General features: G+C 36.1%; 1 protein-coding gene across 2 annotated transcripts in view; it reads right to left on the reverse strand.

The window, feature by feature from the left end:
* Positions 1-1,481: 1,481 nt before the first annotated feature.
* Positions 1,482-23,051, reverse strand: part of SNAP25 (synaptosome associated protein 25) — a 64,569-nt gene continuing 42,999 nt past the window's right edge. The window contains exons 4-8 of one of the 2 annotated variants that reach the window (XM_072409626.1): positions 22,593-22,641; positions 13,138-13,255; positions 9,807-9,932; positions 5,287-5,431; positions 1,482-2,776 (exon numbers count right to left, since the gene is read on the reverse strand). In XM_072409626.1, coding sequence (XP_072265727.1) covers positions 2,708-2,776; positions 5,287-5,431; positions 9,807-9,932; positions 13,138-13,255; positions 22,593-22,641 — 507 coding nt within the window. In that variant the 3' untranslated portion in view covers positions 1,482-2,707. Of the gene's footprint in view, positions 2,777-5,286; positions 5,432-9,806; positions 9,933-13,137; positions 13,256-13,389; positions 13,508-22,592; positions 22,642-23,051 lie in introns of both variants that reach the window. The other variant, XM_072409627.1, reaches the window with a different exon arrangement.

Below are 23,051 nucleotides of genomic sequence, written 5' to 3' on the forward strand. Positions count from 1 at the left end.
GTGGTTACCTATGTGTCGATGACATGATGTATTATATTTTAATACCCTCTTATTATATTTAATACCCTCTTACCTTCACTTCTTGTAGTCTTTTTTTTTTTTTTCAAGTTTTTCTGATTTATGCAGGTAGTAGTGTCAATTTTTCTATCACTTCAGCATCCCCCTGGCCTTAGTTTGACCATAGGAAGTCTTACCAGATTTTGACACCTCTTAAATAGAAATTGGGTAGATTACAGTTATGTGTTGATTGTAACCTTTTTCCTGTTCCTTCTTTTAAAATGGACATATCCAAAGCAATAGATTTACAGACTCCGGACCGCGCATGCGCGGGGATCGGTGTGTCACTCCAAGGGGAAAATCTTCCCCCAGAGTGACACCATGATGCCAGAACCTGCCCACTCTCCCATCACAGGTCTGAGCCTGTGATGGGAGAGTGGATGGGTTGTGTCCAGAGACACAATCTGCCCACCACCCTGAGCCACCAATGCTTACAGGAGACATGGTCTGTGGCTCTGGCTGGTGCGCCCCCCCCAAAAAAAGGGTCCTTTTCCTGATCCCGCTGGGGGGTGCACCGGCCAGGGCTGCAGGCTACCAAAATTTTCTTGTAGACCACTGGTTAGGGACCACTGCTTTAAATGAGAGTTTAGGAATTATGACCTCATTCTGACTTCTCTGGTGTTATACTCATTCCAGGTCAGTGTTTCTTAACCAGGGTTCCATGGAATGCTAGGGTTCCTCCAAAACTTGCCAGGGGTTTTTTGAGCAATGAGCAATTTGTGTCTATCAGGTCAGTTTCAGTGACACCAGTGATCCTTTTGGTTATATGTAAGGGTGGCTGCCATCCCACTGGGCAGCAATGTAAGAGGCAATCTTCCCAATGACTACAAAGCCAATGTACTGTGGATATACTAATTATAGCAGCGGTTCTCTGAAGACCTAGAAGTTATTTCAGGGGTTCTGCCATGTTAAAAAGAAAGAAAGAAAGAAAGAAGAAACACTGCTCTAAGACTACTACTACTGGTTGTGGAGCCCCTTAGCCTTACAGTATATACCATAGGGTTGTATATGGGCCGCGGGCTCCAAGTTTGGTAACTAGGATATAGGCCCTACAAGTGTTGTGTCTTTCAGTGGACATCAAAATACTAATTTTAGGTTCAGTACAAAAAAAAACAAATACTTTTAGTGCTCAGAAATTGGGATTATACACTGGTTCTGCGGGGTGATTTTACAGTGACCTGGAAGTTATTTCAAGGGATTTCCCAATGTTAAAAAAGTCCAGAAATACTGTTCCAGCTACATGACTCAGATAGTAAGATATGTCCTGTCTTTTTTTTACACCATAGTTCCTTCATTAACCCTCATTTTTTCCAATTTGGATGAATATTTCACAATCTGTTACTTGCACAGAGCGAGGAAGACACTAATTCCCCACGTGGGTGGAAACCATTGACACATTTCCAGACAAGAAAAATACAGAGTCCTTTAGATTTATAATTTTTAATTGTTCTAAACTAGCTACAAAATGTCAATCACGTCACAAACTGACAGGAGACAGAAGGAATTTTAATAGTACATGCTTGCAATGATTTTGATAATCACAGTTTATCTAGAATTCATTCATTTAGATTATTGTCTTAATTTTAAATCTACTTAAACATCTCAGCGATTTGGTGTGCATAGCTCTAAGTAAGCAACAGAGAACATTACTTTCAAAAGAAAAGTAAAATAAAATCACGTGGGATAAATGGCTAACCATACCCAGCCTTATAAAAATTACATATCTGTACCATTTTATTTTATTAGAGACTGAAGTCATTTCCTCCCAAAGAGGATCCTCAAAAACAGTACCCAAACCCTATATTACAACCGTATTTGTATTTTTTTTTATAATTTTTTTTTATATATATTACCAGCAACGAAAAAAAGCAACAAATATTTTTTTTCCTGCTGGATATGTGCCAAGTCTGTCCTTTTCAAATAAAAAAAAGCATGAATATGGTTAAATAGAACAATATATTGACAGAAACGTGGCACTACTGCAAACTTGCTGGTATAACATAGTCCCAACAGTGTCCAAATACTCAGCATGCTTTTATTGAATGTGCTACTGCCACGGGGAAAAAAGTCTTCTTGTATGTAGGCATCTAAAATGTCTATTTTTTCCATGCATAAATGCATAACTCACGTCACTTGTTAGTGCAATGCTTAAGTATAGTTATATAGTTTCACGCTCTAATCATGAAATTATAACAGATGGAAGCAACATTGAACCGAGGACAGTTTCCACAGCTTAAGTATCATGACACCAAAAAAAGGATATAGGCAGTAGTTCTGTGAAATGTCACAGATTTACAAGAACAATACTGTATAGATCAAGGTCAACAGCACATTAAACATTCCTACACTGTTGTCATTCAGCAAACATCATAAAAAATGATAAACAAAAAAAAAGAAAAAAGAAAAAAAGAAGAAAAGTTATAGTGAGCTAGCGTAGATCACTATATACAACCTTTGGAAAGGAATATACTTAAAAAAAAATAATTACAAGTATATTTTTGGAAATCTGACATACTACACAGGACAACATTTACAATAGGGGAGGGTGATATGTGCATGTGTGCAAACCTAGTATGTAAATACCATGGTAAAAGCATGAAAGTACTGTCTAGCAGGACAGTTTGGAGCAGATAACAAAGTCTTGAGGCGTCTAGCCACTGCCCAGCATCTTTGTGGCACGTGTGTTGGCCTCGTCGATCCTGGCTTTGTTGGAGTCGGCCTGAAAAATAAGAAATTATATATAACAAGGTGCATTATTTTTTTTTCAATTGTTTTTCAGTCTGTGGAGGTTCTCAGTATCCAGGGCATTGTATATCCAGTAGTAGTTAGTCACATTCAACTGGACTTGTAATGTTGATGATGGTTTGCAGCCTTCAACATTGGTAGAACTAATGAAGCAGCTTAAATAGTTGGGAAAGGTCTTCAACATTACATGAAGTCCAGATGAATGTGACTAACTACTACTATATATACAATGACCTGGATAATGAGAACAGATAAATGTGACATTATTATTACACTAGTCAACAAACATTTTCTTGCCAAACAGATGAAAGTCATTTTAGGTTATGTTTGATGCACAGATTCCAAACATGCTATTGGTTTTGCTAGATTGGCTCTAGCTTTTGAAAATATGACCTCAATAATACCCTCATAGAAAAATAATGAAACATGAAAATTAAGCAAAATTAAACTAGATATGCCTATGTATGCAAAATTTAATTTTTGAAATACTTAATGTCGATATATTCTATATTCTGTATATTTACAGAAGTAATCACAAAGAAGTCACTGAAAAATTATTGTATGATTTTCTTTTATGCTGATGATCAGGACAATCACGTTGAAGGCTCCAGCAGTAGTCTGCCATCATGTGTCTATCCCATCTGCCCTGATAGCTTTCTTTTATCACCTTTACTTCTTGATGGAACCTCTCCCCTTGTTCCTCACTGAGATCGCCAAGGTTTTCTGGAAATGTTTGCAAATGGCTATGAAGATAGCGTACCTTCATGCTCATAGTAGCACCATAATTTTTTAAAGTTTAGGAGCAAGTTTTGTACCAGTTCTTAGTAATTTTGTGCTTAATGGTTACCCAAGAAGTTCTTGACAACCATGACATAGCTGTGCCAGGCAGAAACTTCAGTATCAGTCATGTAACTTGTGAAATTTGAATCATTTATCAGTTTCCAAATCTGGGGTCCATCAAAGATTCCTGCTTTTAATTTTTCAGTACTCAGTCCAGGGAAGAATCTACAAATTTGAAGCAATCACCGTCCTTGTTCAGAGGTCTAACAAATTGCTTCATTAATCCCAACTTTATGTGTAGTGGAGGGAGAATGGTTTTTTCTTTGCCAACCATTGGCTCGTTAATGATGTTCGCTGCGCCTTTTTTCATGTTTTCCATTGGAGGCCATGTCACTTTTTTCCAGTGATCCTGCTTTGTTCTACTATCCCACAAGCGAATGACACATGGATACTTTGTGTATACACTTTGCTGTCCAAGTAGGAAGTTCACCATTTTTAAATTAACACATATGGACCATTGGTGTTCATGATAGCAAAGCTTTTGTAAGACCATTTTGATATTCTTCTTTTAAATTTTGTTGAGTGACCAATTGGAATTGATGCATAGCAGTTGCCATTATGCAGTAAAACAGATTTCAAACTTCGAGTGGAACTGTCTATAAAAAGCCGCCAGTCTTCTGCTCGGTATTCTGGTACTCCCATATGGGCATAGTAGTCCAGGGATGCTACAACAGTACACAAAGTCTCCATCTTCACTGAAATATGTTAGGAGTGTCACCTCTCTTGTCCTATAAACCATTTTTTTTAACTTCCGGTCTCACACTGTCTTGTCTTTTAGCCTGGATGCTAAAAGTTCAGATGCTTGTTAGACAGACTTAGGTTACGTAGGTTTGATGAAACACTTCCTTCAAATTCACTTCCACTGCTAACTCCCGGATTACACTCCAAACCCTGTATATCCTCCATGTGGGATACAGGAATGTCAGGGAGTGTACTGAACACTGGTATGGGAACATCAGCACCATGCGGCACAGGTCGTCTTTCTGATTCCAAATCGGGGTACTCCCACTTGTTTTTCATGTAACGACTGAAACCTTTTACATTCACAGCACAAAAATAACAATCATTATGATGATTTTTGGTCTCTCGCCATACCATAGGTACACTAAATTTCAAACTTTTCAGTTTTTTATTTTTCCACTGATGTAGACACCCTACACAAGTTTTGCATACCATATGGGGAGCCCAATACTTATCTTGGTCCCCCAGTTTATTACCAAAATATGCAAGATTTGCTTGTTTCACAAATTCTGTAATGTTTCTTTGCTGTTTTTGCTAACCATATTCACCACAAGTGTAGCAAAATACATTAGAGTAATTTAAGGCAAATGAAAGATTCATGTAAATAATGCTACATTTAATATAAAAAATGCAAAACGTCGGTGTAAATTATTGGTAATAATTGGCTGTGTTAATTGGTTGTTGTTGGTAAAATTGTCTATTCCACTGCTTGGACATAATGAACAAGCCTAAAATTCTACGATAGTTTTGTCTCCCACATGCTCTCACATGACAGCTATAAACATGACTATGTGTGTCTTCATTTTTGAGGCAAATACAAATGAGATGAGTCAACTATATGCACACTATATGAACTCCTGTGATTTTTGTAATTATTTTCCACCTATAACATTCATCACCCACCTTCTCCATGATCCTGTCGATCTGGCGGTTTTGTGTGTCAATCTCATTGCCCATATCCAGAGCCATGTGACGGAGATTTCCAATAATGCCACTGACTTGCTCAAGGTTCTCGTCCATTTCTGTTTCTCGAGCATCATTTGTTACTCTGAAAGACAAGTCATGAGACACAGATTTTAAACCTTGTTAAACTAGTTAATGGTGGTTATGTTTCAGGGTAGGTCTACCCACACCCAATCCTTTCTTGAGTGAGGACTGCTGGGATCAATCAGTAGGCGTATTTTTGTGTTTCATAGATAGTTCACCTTCAGTAGTCTGTGCCTTTGATAAAGCCGTAATGAAAGAGATACCAGGCTCCCTGATTTTTTGTTTATTCCTAATTGTGTAGAACCACATATGGAAAGCCAACCCTTTTATTATTTGTTTTTGATAATGGTAAAGATCCCATTAGATTTTTTTTTTAGCTGTGTGTTTTGATTTAATTACCACTTTCACTGCTTCTCTCAGATACCCAGCAGAAACAGAAGATCTCTTCCAAATGCAGGCAAGGTTTCTGTTAACGCGTTAGAAAATAGAATCAGAAAAATTTTGACAACCCTTTCTATATCCATTTTATTATGGACTCTCAAAACTTAATATGCAGTATGCATGTAAATATTAGTAACGTTGAATAAATATGTATATTGACATTGCTATGTTAGTTTTTCTTTTTCATTAACAACCTAAAAACCCCTATTCTTTCACTAGTTCCAGTCACTGGTCCTAACTTTAAACTTTATTGAATTTCAGGAAGGGTTTGGTTACTGGCTTAAATGATTGTAGGTTCATTCTTTGTTTTACCCTTTTTTCTCTTTCCCCAAAATTTTCTGTTGTCCCTCTTGTACCAGAGTCAATGGTCACCATGAAAAAGTTGAATCACCCCAGCCCGGACAAAGACAATAAAAAAGCATTTGACATGGATTCTAACCACTTTGCATTTTATATATTGGGTTTTAAGTACAGTTCATGGAAGTATATTGCCATTAGTAGGCTTTGATCAGTACATAAGGCTTGCAGTGGGAGGATCTGCTTTATGAGCCAGTGGGCGGAAGGATCTATCAGAAGGAAGATAGCACAAGGTAGGCATCACCAGTGCCAGAATTGTTACTACAATTAGGATACCAAACACAACATAAACAGAATATAAATTCTACCCTAACCATAATCAGATGTCACTGTCCACAAACAATGGTGTACAGTTACCATACTATAGACCTCTAATTTAATATGTTTAGGCTGAACTCCAAGAAATCAGCTCAATGCACCACTATAATACATAAATAGAAGCTGCTGTATCTGCCAAAAAGAAATGTATTTTTTTTCCTAATAATTCTAAAATTTACATGGCCATGCCAGAAATCAGAGCCAGGATGGTGTTCTGACTTTTCTCTACTTCTGTTAACATACAACTCCACAAGCAATGTCACCAAGTCAATAGGGGTAATTTATTATAAGAATTTGGGCAGTTCACTTAGTATGGTGAAATATCACTGTGCAAGGAATAATTCGCATAGCTTGGTGAATGTGGTGATAGTTCCCTTTTGCAAACAACACTCAATCATGTCCAACGAATAAAAAAAAAAGGGGGTGCTCTGGCCAGAGCCGCGGACCAGGTCTACCGGAGATATAGCAGAATCAGGGAGGTGGGCGGGGGTTGGGGACCCCTGTGCTAAAGAAGACAATACCAACTTTTGGGTGGCGTACTTACTTTTCCCATAGTACACTATGAAATCTTTCAAAATTTTGTTTATTAAATGAATAAAAAAGGCAAATTGTTCTTGTTATTTTTTTTCAGGTATATCACCTTTATAAACAGGAATGTTTTGTGAGGCTAAATATCAGTCTTGGTTCTACAGCAGTTCTTGAGGGAGTGCAAGCAAGTACACAATGTTGACGTGTAATATGACTTAAACTAAAAGATTTTTTTTTTAACTATAAAATCATAAAAATGACCTTAGCAATACAGGGCACTGTGTGAATGAAGATCCAATGTTTGCCCGGGTAATATGTTGAAATGTCAATAATTTACATAGGAGGTATGTCACGCTGTCATTATGATCCAGCAGTTATTTGGATTTCCAGGCTACCATTAATTGTGTGGGGAAAATCATATTTGGCCTTTAACTAGAGACATCTCATTGTGATGCATAATGCCATTCCTCTGTAATTACAGCAGACCAGACACTATTTTATGTCAGAAAGGATTAAATGACCTGCACGTCAGTGGAAATTACTGCAGTAGACACAACCAGATGTGGATACAGAGAAGCACTTCTTATTTATCTATTTAGATAGCTAAGCTGTTTAACTTGTTGACGCATTTAAGGCGTATATGTGCTGACTCACATAGGAAGCATTGAAGCTGGAGGCATATATGTATCTGCTGCATTAAAATTTATGATGGCATCTTAACACGCAGTCATGAGCACACTTCTTACATGCATCCATGAACATATACGAAAGTTTGCTTGTGATTATACTGACCTATTTCACAATGACAAGACAAGCAGTAAGGGAGTAAATGACATAGATCTAGCCAAGGCTGTGCTAAGAGAAATCCTGGGCTGCCATTGTGCTTTCTTCTTCTAAGGCCATTAAATTTACACGATAGACAGACAACTAGAAATTCTCAAACAAAAGGGTTAGAGATGAATGCATACATACTTCTCTCAGCACAGGTTTTCATTTAAGAAAATATCTTCCTTGCCAGAGAAAAAAAAGAGTACAGATAACCACACATTGTTGGTGCTGATACTTAATGGGGTAAAATAGTTAATGGGAAATACTTCTGTTGATTTTAGCTGCCACTGACAGATATTTAGGTAGTTAAATCTAACCTTCTCACTTATTTTTGGAATTGCTTGAGTTATTGTGGGTTGTGGCACTTTCTAAAGTTATTGATGGTGGATAAATGATGGCATTGACACCTATTGGGGTATTGGCTGGCCCTGATACTTGCTAGGGATTACCTTTATTGGCTCTTATATTTATTTGCAATATTGCTGGAATTATTTCTAGTACTAGTAGACATTTCTAGTAGACACTTTCTGGGGTAATTGATGGGAACAAATACTGGCATTAATACCTACTGGGGTAAAACCTGGCCCTGATACTTTCGGGAGTTAACATTACTGGCACTGACGCGTGCTGAAGTTTATTGCTTTTATGTGGTGGACTCGATATCTGTACTTATTAGGTGGAAGAACATGCTATCACCTCTTTTAACAAGTATTATGACTGCACATAATATATGGCACACTGTATTCTTTCATATGTGACATCTTTTATATTTTAAACAAACACTCTTAGGCTTCAAGATCTAGAGGAAGATTAGGTGTGAATTGAAAAGATGTGGGCTGGTGTTGTATTTCAAGTATTTTAGAATATTTTGAACCAGTGGTAGGCCTTTTTAATTTTATTGTAATTATAATTTTCTAAACAAATAAATTATACTGGCTTTTTAAAAAGTAAGGAGTATCTCAATATACTGGGGATCAATTATTGCCTTGTTACAATGGGGTCTGTGGAAAGAATGCCAAAGGAAAGAATACTATCTGTAATTACAGACACCAGAGGTGGTAGGTGTCAGTGGTTACCTGAGATTCAAGAGGTCCCACTAATGTCCTTGGCCTGATACAGCAAGGTTGACCTTAAAACAATGCAGGCACCATTATGGGTGTATGGTCAATATGGAACTTTTCACGGAATCCCAGAATTTCTTGCGGTTCCATGAAAGCCTGGCTGAGAGTGGCAGTCCCAAACTAAGCTCTAAGAGGCACCATTGTTGCTATGCCTTTGGCCTGAAAGAGTGATGTTGACCTTGAAACAATGTGGACACAATTTAATGTAAGGTCAGTCTGGTGCTGCTCAAGAATCCCCAGCACCATTTGTAGGAACCCCTAGGGTTCAATGGAAGCTTGCTGGGAATTACAGTCCTAAACTAAGTTCTAAGGCAAATGCTTAACACCTAAAACAAACTCTAACACCTAGTCTATGGCATGCTCATCCTTTGCCAGGAGCTTTTGTAATCATATCCTATGATAGGCCACTCCTACAACCATGGAGTTCTTTCTACTGTGTCAGGAACCCTGTGACATACCATAGACACCACACTTTGGCCCACATATTATAATATAGATAAAATTAAACTTTAACAGCCATGGTGTAATAGGCTGTAATATGGTACATTTTTGTTCTGTAATATAATATATACCATATTAAAAAGCTTGCCTGTAAAGGTTTTATTAGGTATAACATATACAGTGTGCATACTTGCTGAATGGCAAATGCTTACCCCACCAATGCAGTTTGGTTCCACCTTAAATAGTACATTTCTAGTTCTATACACCAAAAAGAGAGACAGAGAGATATGACTTCAAAGGACTAATAGTCCTTTCAATTGGGGACATTTGGGGGCTAAAGAGGAAGTGTTGGGTCAGTTTTTATAATAAAATGGGCATTCAGTTTATAAGAAAATGACTTACCTACGGACAAAGCCACCACTAATAGCCATCTGTTCACGTTCGTCCACAACACGGGCGGGCTGACTTGCTACCACTCCATCTTGGTTATTGCCCCAAGCTTTTTTGTAAGCGTCACTTGATTTAAGCCTACAGAAAACACATTGTCAATGACCTATAAAAAGCATAGTTAGCACCAGTGAAAAATGAAATGCCACACGCGCCATGGCAGAGAGGCAATAAGAGCTGATTCAGGCAAATGAGCAACCAACAGGGCATCAGCTTATACCGATATATATCATAAACCCAATTACCTAACACTGACATCTATCAGCTGTGAAATCCTGAAATTCAATTAATTCATTCAGAACTTCACCTAACCAATATAACAGATAATTGTTTTATCCATCAAATAGGAAAACAGTTAATCTTTTATTTGACATAAAACACACATAGAAAGACATACTGGCAGACAAACATAAAACAAAACTGCCAAGTATAGTGTGTACATCACATCACATGGACATCGGCATCACATAAATTCACCTACATGGTAGATTAGCACTATGCAAGGGATTAGGTTGCATAGTATATTTGTATACAAGGTATCTTAGTATTAGTATAGGAGAAGACAGTTATTACAGAATACCTTTTTTATATTGATCTCTATTTTGTTTTTGGATAATATATCGGTACTTTAAAACAGTAACCATACATCGAGAGTTGATGTACAAACCTTTTTCAACAAAGACGAAAATAAAAAAATAAAAATAAAAAAGTAGAGTGGAATGAATGCAGCAGCAAACAAAACAAGCGTTGTAGCATCAATGTCCAATATACCTTGTTCATGCACAAGCTGGTGGCATGAATAGGAGGTGAAACACTCTTCAACTAAGCACAACTGCTCCCATGGTACATTATTGCATTAATGCACCATCAGTAACAGCTGTCACAGAGCTCAAACCAGTCAAAAATGGACTTCCCACCTTTGTTCCTTTAAAAAATATATATTTAAAATGGTTTTCCACCTCTTTATGACTTTTTTTGCCTTGTACACCACTTTCTATGTCAGGACTATTCCACCCAATGTTCTTGGGTTTTCTTTGATGGGTTAACATTGTTATTGTCAGTGGAGCTTCATTTCATTCACTAAGTGTAATATTTACTTAACTTAGTAAATAAGCTGAACTGTCATCCACATCCCAATGTCAGCCATAATACCTAGAAAATGGAGAAAATGTAAATGCAAAAAGACATGTTTTGCATTACTTGATATCTGAAGTTTATTTTCATTCACTTAGCGAAATCAGCTTGCAAGATGATAATTCCCTGTATTAAGTGAATTATATAATTTCTTTAATAAACTTAATGTGCAGAAATAAGGTTACCACATCTCTAGGAAGTTAAGATACTATTACTTTCTGTAAGACTGACAGAGCAGATCAGCCTTTCTCAATCCTTTTATCCCTAAGGGACCCTTTTGTTCAAGTCTTGGGGAACCCCTGCTAAAATGAATATATTGGGGGCCAGTGGAAAAAAGCCTCTTAAATTGGTGGCTTCCTTTAAAGTGTTAGCTAGAATACAGTTTTTATAGACAACTAAAACATCATTCAGTCATTCAGCTGGCTTTAACAAATGGTGTTGGCCTCAGAACTCTGCAGGCAGTCGGAAATCAATCAGCCATAGTTCGAGGAACCCCTAGCAACCTTTGGAGGAACCATGATCGAAAATGGCTGCAGTCTGCACTTAGTCTGGTGTTTTCCTTAAAGGAATGAAGAAATTATATATTTATTGTTGGCTGAGCTGGGTTTGTCCAGTGTTGAGTGAAATTCAATTCACATTAAATAAATTATCCTGTGGCCCTGGGATACAGGGCAGCTGGCTATGTTTGAGTTCAATAAAGAAACCATTGTTATTACCAATGATCAAATTTATTTGCTAAACCATCAGCTATAATATACTAGGAGAGCACAAAATGCATAGAAAGAGAAGGCAAGATGTAGAAACCAATAAATCAAAGTCACTCAAAAGTGGATTACCAATTTACCATGACCAACCCCACCCCCACTTACTCTAAAGCCATTTTTGACTGGGTTGCCATAGCAAGAACCATTAAAATCTAGGCATGCCTGCAGTGGCAGATGTTAAAATGTGCAGCATTATCTGGGATTCTTTTTATGTTAATCTAGTTAGGACATAATTTACTCTGTTTACAGATTAAAGAGTCTTCAATAATATCAGCAATAATCGGCATTGGCTCCTGGGTTATATCACCTTGGACTTTGGCAGCTCCACCAAAAACCTCTACAAATATACAGTCATGAAGATCCCTTTAATCTTTTAGGGCGCCATCTTGAATAATCCGTATATATATATAAAAATTATACATCAATAAAGATTCTTTGCTGCTAAAGAAAATTAGACAGGAAGGTGGTAGTAGGATTTATATAACACCGAAGGTTCAGCTGTTCTAGAAATGGTGCCTGAGACTGTAGCACACATTTGCTACGATATTGGCAGTAATAATCACTACCCACTATGCTGCACATGACTTACTAATTACATAACTGTGTCAAACCCCATTACATGCTGGAAACAATCTCCATTGTACTCTAGACTAAAATAGACTAGTTTGTATGACTGCAGAGTGTCAGATTTGCATATTGCAAAAATTTGGCTTGATCGGCACAACAGCTGTGCTCCCTGGTATTAACAATGTCATCTAGGTCAACGGGACCACGTTTATCCAAAAACTAATAACCTCTGTATTAGGGAGAACAGAGATAAAAACGATCACGGGGTAGATTTGGTATTTCTGCAATACAAGGTAGTCTATTCTGTGTCTGAAAGAGGCAAAGAATTAGTTTCTAGAGTCATTTCACTGAAGAATAATAAAAAATCTAGTGCAACCCATTAAAAAAAAAAAGTTTCTGGAAGCCCAGCAAGCTTCTAGGAAAAATTATCTACATGCAAAAGTCTACAATTTCAACATTTCCGTCAAGACCATCCTAAATATTTTTTTAATTTTTTTAATTTAGATACCAATAAATATTTCCACACATTAAGGGTTTTAAATAAAATAATTTACTTTTTGTGGTTTTGTAATTTATTATTAAACTTTTTTAGTAACGGAAATGTTGAAGTTCATGTTACTCTGAAGGGAAATGCAGTGCGACCTTCACTGCAGAATGCCCGATTTTAATACGTCTACGTCCCACTGTCTATTCTATGAGATGAATATTGATCTCTCTGCATGCCACATGCTTTTTCCTGCCCATGTGTCTAGCAGCGATGATCTCTGCAAGGCTCAAAGACCAGCCTTGGGTGCTCAAAAACTTAGGCAGGCAGAACCTACTTGTTACATGGACAGACACATAGACCACAGAATTTTCCTAGGTCCGTCAAATTCTTTTCTGCTTCTTTCATGTCCTTATTGATTTGCTCCATCCCTTCCTCGATGCGTTCCAGTTGTTCTGATTAAATACAAGCATTATATCCCCACAGAATGAAGCAGATGGAAAAGGACAAAAAGAAAGACAAAAACTTCAGACAATCACCGTGACAAAAAACCGGACACCACAGAGCAGAGTCGGTACTCAGTACCTACTTGTTACAAGGACATATGAAAAGGCCACAGCATTTCCCTAAATCTTTTAAATTTTTCTCGGCCTCCTTCATGTCTTGGTTGATATGGTTCATGCCTTCTTCAACACGATCAAGTTGTTCTGGTCAGGACAAAGGGATGACAGTGTGGAATGAAATTTTATTTTGTCTTAAACAGAACATGATAAAGGACTATGTCAACGGAAAGTGCAAAGTTACTTCAATGCATTACAGAGACGGATGCATTGAGGCTGAGAAGATGCTGGTCACTGAAGCCAGATAATTTTTTTTCTGTAAAATGGAATAAAATCACACTGACTATGAAATATTAGAAGTGAATACATGATCTGATTTGTTTAAACAGATAATGGCATGAGACATTTATATTTCTGTCTGTGAAGGCTCAAGACACTTTATGGACAAAGACTTTAAACAACATTAAGGTAAATTATTAAATGTTAAGGAACAATAGATCATAATTGTCACACAAATCAAGGCCTCCTAAAAAAGAAATATGTTTGTTAGTGTTGATTGACCATTAGAACTAGTTGTAGACAAAAGTTAATCTAACAAACTGGAAAATAATAAGGCAAATACATCTTGAAATGACAAAGATTATTTGGAAAGATTGTATTATTCATGTACAAGTGTTGTTAAATGTTCGATACAGTTCCCCTCCGTCTTTATTTTTGAAAATGTACAGTAAAATCAATGTCTTAAAACTTTAATTAATAATAAAGAAGCAAAACGGTTTAGTAACATTAGGTTTATTAAATATTTTTTGTTGTGCTATTACAGTGTTTGTTTTTTCGATTGGATGTGCATACCGCAAAACACCGCAAAATTCATACTGCATACAAATCTATTGTGTACAAACTGTAAAAGCGAAACACATTGCTTTTTAAATGCTATTTTTGAAGAATTCTGGACACCATTTCTGCCACTGTCATTTCTACCTATGTTGGATAGTATGTCCCATATTAGGCTGTATGGGTCCTCCCAATAACCCCTAAATAACTGTAGGACACTTCAGTTGCCCATTGTAACAAAGTTTCAAAAAAAAAATATGCCTGAGGCAGCAAATCTGCAATGGTACAACTTACTAATAAACCTGCTTCCCTCCTGGAGTCATCACAAATGTATGGGTATTAACCAATCGTTTATCCCTCATTCCGTAATGCAGTGTTTGATGCATTGGCAATCTAAAACTAAGCCCAAACACTATGATATGGAGGTGCATAAACTTCCATGGAGATCTTGGAGAAGGAGCAAAGAATACTAGTGGCTTTGGTGGATGACATATGTCTTACTACTGATGTGCTATGTGGTTGATTTTCCTGGAGGTGTTTGTAACATAGAACATGTTCTAGCATTGCGGTAATATTGGCAATAGAAACACAAATCAACGTTTCTACATGTGAAATGTACTCATAGGTAAAAAAAATTTTTGATAAAGTACGATATTATAATGTCAACATTGGTCAAAACTTCAAAGAAAAAATATTTTGAGGATCCTTTTTTTAAATCATTGCAAAGTGAACAACCAGTGTGGCCTGGTGGTGGGAAAAGTGAATAGAATTCAGAGGTGTGTCACTAATAGACTCACTATACCATAGGTTTCCCTATATAGGGCCTTAGAAATCATTTAAAATATGGTGTCCAGTTGTGAATACCTCACTGCTAGTCTAAAGAGATTAGAGTGGGTTTTGTTAATACTACTAATATACTTTCCAATGTTATTCCTGTACATGGCCTATTAAATAAGTATTTTATAATTCATTTGCATGGTTTTTGAAAATTATGGGGTTGGCTAAGGTTATTGCTCATGTTTTTTCCCATAGGAAAATGTTCTTTGTAAATTGTTGCATTATTTATGGTGCATATTTTATGTGACAAAAACAGTAGCTTCACTATATTCCAAGAAAAAAAAGGAATGAGAAGAGCAGGAATGATAGTACAACACCCAGATCAGGAGTTCTGGTTGATCTGAACTCAAAAAACATCCAAGTGATATAAACTAGGTTATGTACAAAAATGTCCACTGTGATGCTTGCATTCTGATGTATTGGGCCTTATTTATTAAAGCTCTTCAGGGCTGGAGAGGATACACTTTGATCTGTGAAGCCAGGTGATCCAGCAAACCTAGGATGGATCTGGTGCAGGTTTCAATAAATAGGGCCATTGTCAGCCTCCAGCTATTATTAACAGGGTTGTACTTATAATAATGGCACTTGTGGACCATTGTCTAGAACAGCCTTTCACAACATTTTTACCACAATGGAACCCTTGAAATAATTGTTAGGTCTTAGGGATGCATTGGGGATTAGTTGGATAATGTTCATACATTGGTGGTCATTGGGATGAATGGCCAGAATGCCAACATTACAGACAAATAAAATCTGTAGCTTTCTGCAGATGGCTTTGGCAGGTACCATTGCGCCTGGAACTAGGCAGGTACTATGAAAATGGGAAACCACAGATCATGGAACCCTTAATGGCCGCTGGAAGAACCCTACGGGTCCACAGAACCCGTGTTGGGAAGGGCTGGTCAAGAGTAACCTGGTAAGGTATTGGGACCAATATGAACAGAGTGTGTGAACATTTTTCTCTGAATCTTTATGGTTATTTGGATAATTTTAGCAAATTACCAATTGGGTACAAAGGGGAATTTGAAGGGACAATCTTATACAACAGTCACTGAGATTTCTTTGAATGGGTTTATAAGTTAATGTGTAATGTAAGGTAATGGCTCATTAAATACGCTAAACTATTTAGCTTCTATAGTGAATTTGAAACATCTTCATGATACACAAGAGGAAAATGGCAGCCTGGAGGTTGCCGACCACATTTCCTTTCTCTGCAATCCGAAAATATAACAGTTTTTTTAAGGGTTCTGAATAATTTAATAGTGAGGAAGACTAAAGCTTTTAGTGAAGCTTGTAAGTGCTCCATTGTATTGACCGGTGTCAATTAAACAGAGGGGTTACTATATATTAACTCATCTCTAGACAATCAGATGAACAAGCATCAATTACTTGTATGGCTGTGTTACCAGCTACATCTTTTATTTATGGAATGCATCCTAAGAGCAGATGTAGCATTTCAGAAAAGAAACAGTTAATAGCATTTAAAAACACGTAGGTTGTTTTTTTTTTAGGTCAAAGATCCAATAATTGCCCTGTGCAACCCACTACTGGCAATAAACTGAATACAAGATGGCTTCTGTGCTGTCATGTGGAACAGCATGTGACATGATAAGATAATGCTAAGGGTAAAGAATAAACAGTTTGAATTATCGCCAATTTGTGTAATTGTATTCGGTGATGAGTGAGACATACCCCTCTGTTAGCCATGGGTGTGATTCATTCTCTACAGCAATTATACAAATAATGACCATTTGCATATTCATGGGCAATTAACGTGTTCTGAATATAAATACATTGTTTATTTTATAACAGATTATGAGGTTTAACAATTGGATGATTATGTAACATTTGCTGGTTTATTATGATTTTTTTAGTAAATATTTTCTTTAATAAAAATGAAGAGATACAGACGCCAGTGTTCCAATAGTTTTGCTCTCCAGGATATTCTTTTTTTTTAGGTCAAAGATCCAATAATTGCCCTGTGCAACCCACTACTGGCAATAAACTGAATACAAGATGGCTTCTGTGCTGTCATGTGGAACAGCATGTGACATGATAAGATAATGCTAAGGGTAAAGAATAAACAGTTTGAATTATCGCCAATTTGTGTAATTGTATTCGGTGATGAGTGAGACATACCCCTCTGTTAGCCATGGGTGTGATTCATTCTCTACAGCAATTATACAAATAATGACCATTTGCATATTCATGGGCAATTAACGTGTTCTGAATATAAATACATTGTTTATTTTATAACAGATTATGAGGTTTAACAATTGGATGATTATGTAACATTTGCTGGTTTATTATGATTTTTTTAGTAAATATTTTCTTTAATAAAAATGAAGAGATACAGACGCCAGTGTTCCAATAGTTTTGCTCTCCAGGATATTCCTAGCCGGAAGAATGATCAGCAGAACAGCAAAGGTTGATGACATTCAAAGTGAACTTATAACTTAAGTGTTTTTTCTAACACCCAATTGTAGTCCCCCTTCACATACTTATACCTAATACTCTAATAAAACCTTTCACTACATTTAAAGGAAAACCATTGCTGGGTTATCATTGGAACAGTCAGAACTCAATGACTTCATCTCCAATCCTAACCCAAGTGAACGACTTACAAAAAATGAAAAATCAAATTTTTAAAATTACAATTTTATACAGTTGTGTATTCCTTTAGAATAATGAAATTCATTGTCTATATGACTAGCATGGCTGCTTGTCAAGCATCATTTGGTCAAATGATAATCACAATGTGGTGGTACCATGCACAACTATTCTAAAAAAGGTTAAAATGGGAAAGAATGGGTCCTTTTTTTGCATTTGCAAGCTGTATATGCAGCATTCAAGGACAGTCTATTACTCTAACTGCCTCCATATACCTAAAGTGCTTTTTAGTGGTTTCATATGTTTTGGAGTACAGTTTTCACTTATGGGTATGACTTCCAGTTCTTCAGAAAAGCTGAAAATGCCTAAACAACACTTACAGTTGCAAAGGAAGTAGGCTCAGTATTCTCCCCAGCAAATTATTTTTAACTGGGTGGGGAAAAGATGCAGGTGGAAGAGTTTGCATTATGCCCCAACTGTCCAATGCCCTTTTGTGACCCAACTTTTCATTAATCACCCAAAAACAGCTGGTGGTTACTTAATGTGCCGGGTGGTGTGCCCGTCTAGGAAGGGCTAGGGAGAACACTGTAATCTGATAAAAAGTGAAAAAAACACTTTGCAACCACTTACACAAGCATTTCCAAACGCATGGAAAAGCCTAGAGGTTACCGCCTGTTACCGTTCTGGCATGCCTACCGGAAGTGGTAAATGATGCAGTGATTTACTAAGAGAGGGAGGAGAAGGAACTAATAAAGCCATATAACATGCAGACATGTTTATAGGGAACATGCTAACAGGGGGATAGAGCAGAACTGATAAATTAGGTTTACTGCTACTCTTCAATCATCTAATTAGCAAACAGAAAGCTGCTGCCACAATATTTCCTAACTCTGTAAAAGCATGAGGTGTCACCCTTTTGGCTATGCTGTCTGCAGAAGTGTAGAACAGAATTAGAAATCTTTTGGCAGATGGAGTTTAGCTTGAAGCAATTGGATAAGCATGACAAATATGGAGCCAATATTTCCAAAGGAAGGATCAGCAATAGCAGAGTCCATACATTGCATGTCTCCTTGGGGGTTATAGGTTGTTTTTATTTATTTCTGAAAACTGGTTGAAGATAAAAGTAACAAAAAAGCACGTGTTGTAAAGAGACCATATGATGATACAAATGTTAAAAATTAAAAAAAGCAATCAATTATCCAAACATATAGCATACATTGATGTATACTGTGGTACCTGCAAGGGTTTTAGAACTAGGCATTAATTATAGCTGTCAGGTTCATATCGGGCTACCTATTCAAAAATAGCAAGTCAAGCTTATTTAGACAAACATGGATTCAGCCTTTGCTAATTTTTTTTTTTTTACATTTAATCTTGATTATATCCAATTTATCCAGTCTTGATTGGAAGACCCTCAGTGTTCTGCTCAACCCCTTTTAGCCGGGCATACCGCCCGGCATTTATCAGTAACCACCCAGCTTTTTTTGGGTGGTTACTGAGGAGTTGGGTCACAATACACGGGCTGTCATCTGCCTAAAATTTCTTCCCACCCAGCTTAAAAAAATTTTGGGGTTGAACACTGACCCCAAAAAGGGTGGGGAAATATATGAACCATGACTTGCAAATATAAAGTGATATTCCCAGATATACATATAAACCATTTCCCTGGGATTATGAATTGTGAATGCCTATTATATTAATTCCTGCTTTATTTTTTAAGGGTAATTTGTTGTTTTTAAGTTCTTGTTTTCATTCATTTATCCTACGCTCATAGTAAGTTCAGTTGCAGATAGGTTCTTGATTTCTCAGCAGCCTGTTGGTGTACTCACATAATCTATATCTGTGTTTTTAACTGTTGTTAATACTGTATAATGATGTATATGTTTTTTGTTTTTACAATTAATATTGTATAAAGACAAAGGGTTCCCATAGCACTAAGGGTAAGCTACAACACAACAGTGGTTGCCCTTTTTCAAACTTTTGCTAAGATCAAACTAGTGGTATTTAACCACTAGTAATTTTGTATAGAAACTATCTGCAAATGCTCAAGCAGCACCAATTAAAGTCTATGGAGGCAACAGGGACAGCTTTCAAAAAAACGTGCAGGAATGATTTCGCTTGCAACCACCTGTCAAATAAAAGGTAATGAATGGATCTGTTCAGTTTAACGTTAACCAACTGTTGCAAGCAATTTGAGCAGTAAATCAGTTTTATATTTGTGTTTTTAACTGTTTAAAACTGCTAAAATCCGCTTTCAAAAACTGCAGAACGCAGCTGTCTGACTTGGACTGGGCAATCACATTGAAGCATCTCATACTAAATGAATTAATTTTAGCATTTTCAGGTACAACTGACTTTTGGTATGTCTTATACTACTTAGTATACATATGTATCTTGCATGTATTTACTTGATTTAGATAATTTATATTTCTGTCACTTTCTTAGGCTGATTATTTAATTTATTTGTATATAGTAACAACCACAGCAGAGATTTCATCAAAATTCCACCTAATTGTTCCTATCACCTCATGTGTCATTTTTGCATATGAGCCTCTTACGTGTATGTAAGTGACAACAATCATTCTTTTATCATTTATATGTGATATACATTATATATTTGATATACATTAGACTAAGAAAATTAACTAAAGTAGTCATATAAACTTTACAACAAAATTTCTTTAATAACTTTATTGTAGTTTTTTGGTATAAGACAGCAACTGTAAGGTAGTATACTTTTTGAATTTCACTTTAATGTCTGTTTTAGAACATCACAAACTACTTTGTAAATTTGAATATAACATATAACTATGCACTTTGTTTTTAAGAATAATTTGTATGACAAATAATATTTCTATATGTACATGTAGACCATAAAGTCTGTTCAATAGCATATCCCTGAAGAGGCCTAATCGTGGCGGAACGCGTTGGAGTCTATGCGACTTTATACGGTCGGAGTTTTTACGACACCATGCAGTCATTTCGATTTTTGTTTAGAAGCACCCTGTATAGTATGAAATACCTGAGTCCTGTGAAGTGGTAATTAGGACCTGGGTAAAATACTTATGTACTAATACTAATACTAATGTGTACAAATATGTATTGAACAGATATGCAAAAATAATTATGCAAGATAATTTACTGTTCATTTAGGATGATTTAGAATAGCTTGTGACGTTGGTGCACTTACTGAGTATAATATATTTGCAATGTTGAGGTGACTGCTTACATGAGATGAAATGTTTGGTAAGAAATATGTAAGAGAATCTGTAAATATATGATATATGTTAATTTATATTTCTATATATTTAAACGTTGTTTGATTTTTTATGACTATAAAATTTTAGATCTCAATTACATTCCGGAAGAAGCAGACATCATCTGTGAAGCGTGTTGAATAATAAATGAGATAGCACAATAATGGAAACTTGGTGTCATGTTTTTTAATTTTTTAATATGTTGTAACAAACTTTGTTTAGTTACAGTTAGTATGAATCTGTGCAAATATGCTGAACATGTACTATAGTGGTATATTTGCAATCATGCATTTTTCTTTGTTATTCTTGATGACTAACCTTGTTCTGGATATCCCACCTGTCTGAATCTATCCAAGCCAGTAATAGATTGTGAAGTCATGTTCCTGGTCTAAAGTCACATAGCTATGTATCAGCAATAAAGAACATTGTTTAATGTTCTGAGGCCCTACCAACTCATGTAATTTCATCTCCATGAGTCTGCTGTAAGTTGGATATTATCACTCCTGATAATCACAACTTTATTTTAAAGATCTCCAGTTACAAATCAAAGTTTAGTATAAAACATTTAAAGGGATAGCTTATTTCTGTGTTTGGGTTTTCTGTTTAAAAAAAATATGAGGTTCATATATCAAAATGTGAAGGAAAGCATTTGTTCCCCACAGTTCTTTGATATTGTGTTGCCCATAGACGTATATTGCAATGAACGGGTCGAAATTTTACAGACCAATATGGAAGATCTTAAGCTCTCTAGTCCTTGATGCAGATGATTTCTGGACATTTACAATGTTATCTTTTGCCCACACAGCATGGACATGTAAAAGGTCACACCTGAAATGTTGTGTGAATTGTACTTTATGTATTAATAGGTTTCATGCGACATAGGAGAAGGGATAAAACCTCTATGTAAGTTAGGGACAGTTAAGACCATAAGCTGGTTTGCTGATTGGTTTTCCAATACAAGTTTTCATCATAAGACTTTGACACCAAAAAACATTTCTGTATATCCCTTGCAGTAATTTAATGGAATTAAATTAAATTTAATGTAATATAAACATTTTAAAGGGGCGTTATATTCGATAGCCATTCAAAGGTCTGTGCAAAATGGGAATATGTCACATCTTTTTTAAAGGCAAGTTTTCTTCTAATTTTTTTTCTCATTTTTTATCTTTTCACTGTTTTTTATTATATTATATATTACTAGTATTCCAAACAGTATGCTATTTTATATCATTGTGCGTAGTTTGGTAAGTAATGTCGAACCCCCAAACTGATAACGACTCGCTGTATGCATAAAAGGCCAGCAATCACTTTCCAAGATCATTCCCTTGTTTTGCTTTTTCTGCCTTTTAGGTGCACTTTAGGTAAATATTCACAACTATACCAACATGACTTTGTCTCTTATTGTTATTCACATATATTATATTATATATTATATTATGTTATATATTTATATTATATATTTTAAAAAGTTTTCTACAAAACATTAAAAACTCTTTAGGATAAGCCTATGTGTATGTATGCTTTGTGGTCATTTATAAGTAGTTGCAAATGTTATTTTGGAGAAGCCCAATGGGCAAAGTAGGAGACATCAACCTCTGGAAACTGTAACACATCGGAGGGGTTCATCATTTAGGGCCAAATACTGAAAGTAAAGGCATTTTAGAAAAATTTTCTCTTAAGAAAACTGAACCTACCTCCTTGCTCATCCAACATGACCAAAGTCCTGATTCCAGCATCTTTACTCTATAGTCCCAAGAAAAGTGACATAGCAGAGAGAAAAAAAGAGTTAGAAAGGTATACAAAAATTAGTACTAAGTACATAATCACATTTTAAACAACTCTGATTTCAACAGTGAGTAATATGAACTTGAAGTTTCCAATAGAGATGGTGATGGTATCCTTTGTTCTACCTATAGAACCTCCCTGATAATTCGTATTATTCCCTTCAGTAAGAATCTTTTCTTTTAAATAAATTGCATTTTCCATTCAAGCCAGCAGATGGAGCTTTGAGCTCCTTTTAATGTTTTCCAGACTTTCAGCTTGTTTCTTTACGTAAAGCAATAGAAATAGATAAATAGTAAATTAAATATCTCACCACAGAAATTCATCACTGAACAGAAACTATTGCCTCAAAACAGATGGCCTCTGTTCTG

The sequence above is a fragment of the Pyxicephalus adspersus genome, chromosome 4 (genome assembly GCF_032062135.1).
Source record: "Pyxicephalus adspersus chromosome 4, UCB_Pads_2.0, whole genome shotgun sequence".
NCBI lineage: Eukaryota > Metazoa > Chordata > Amphibia > Anura > Pyxicephalidae > Pyxicephalus > Pyxicephalus adspersus.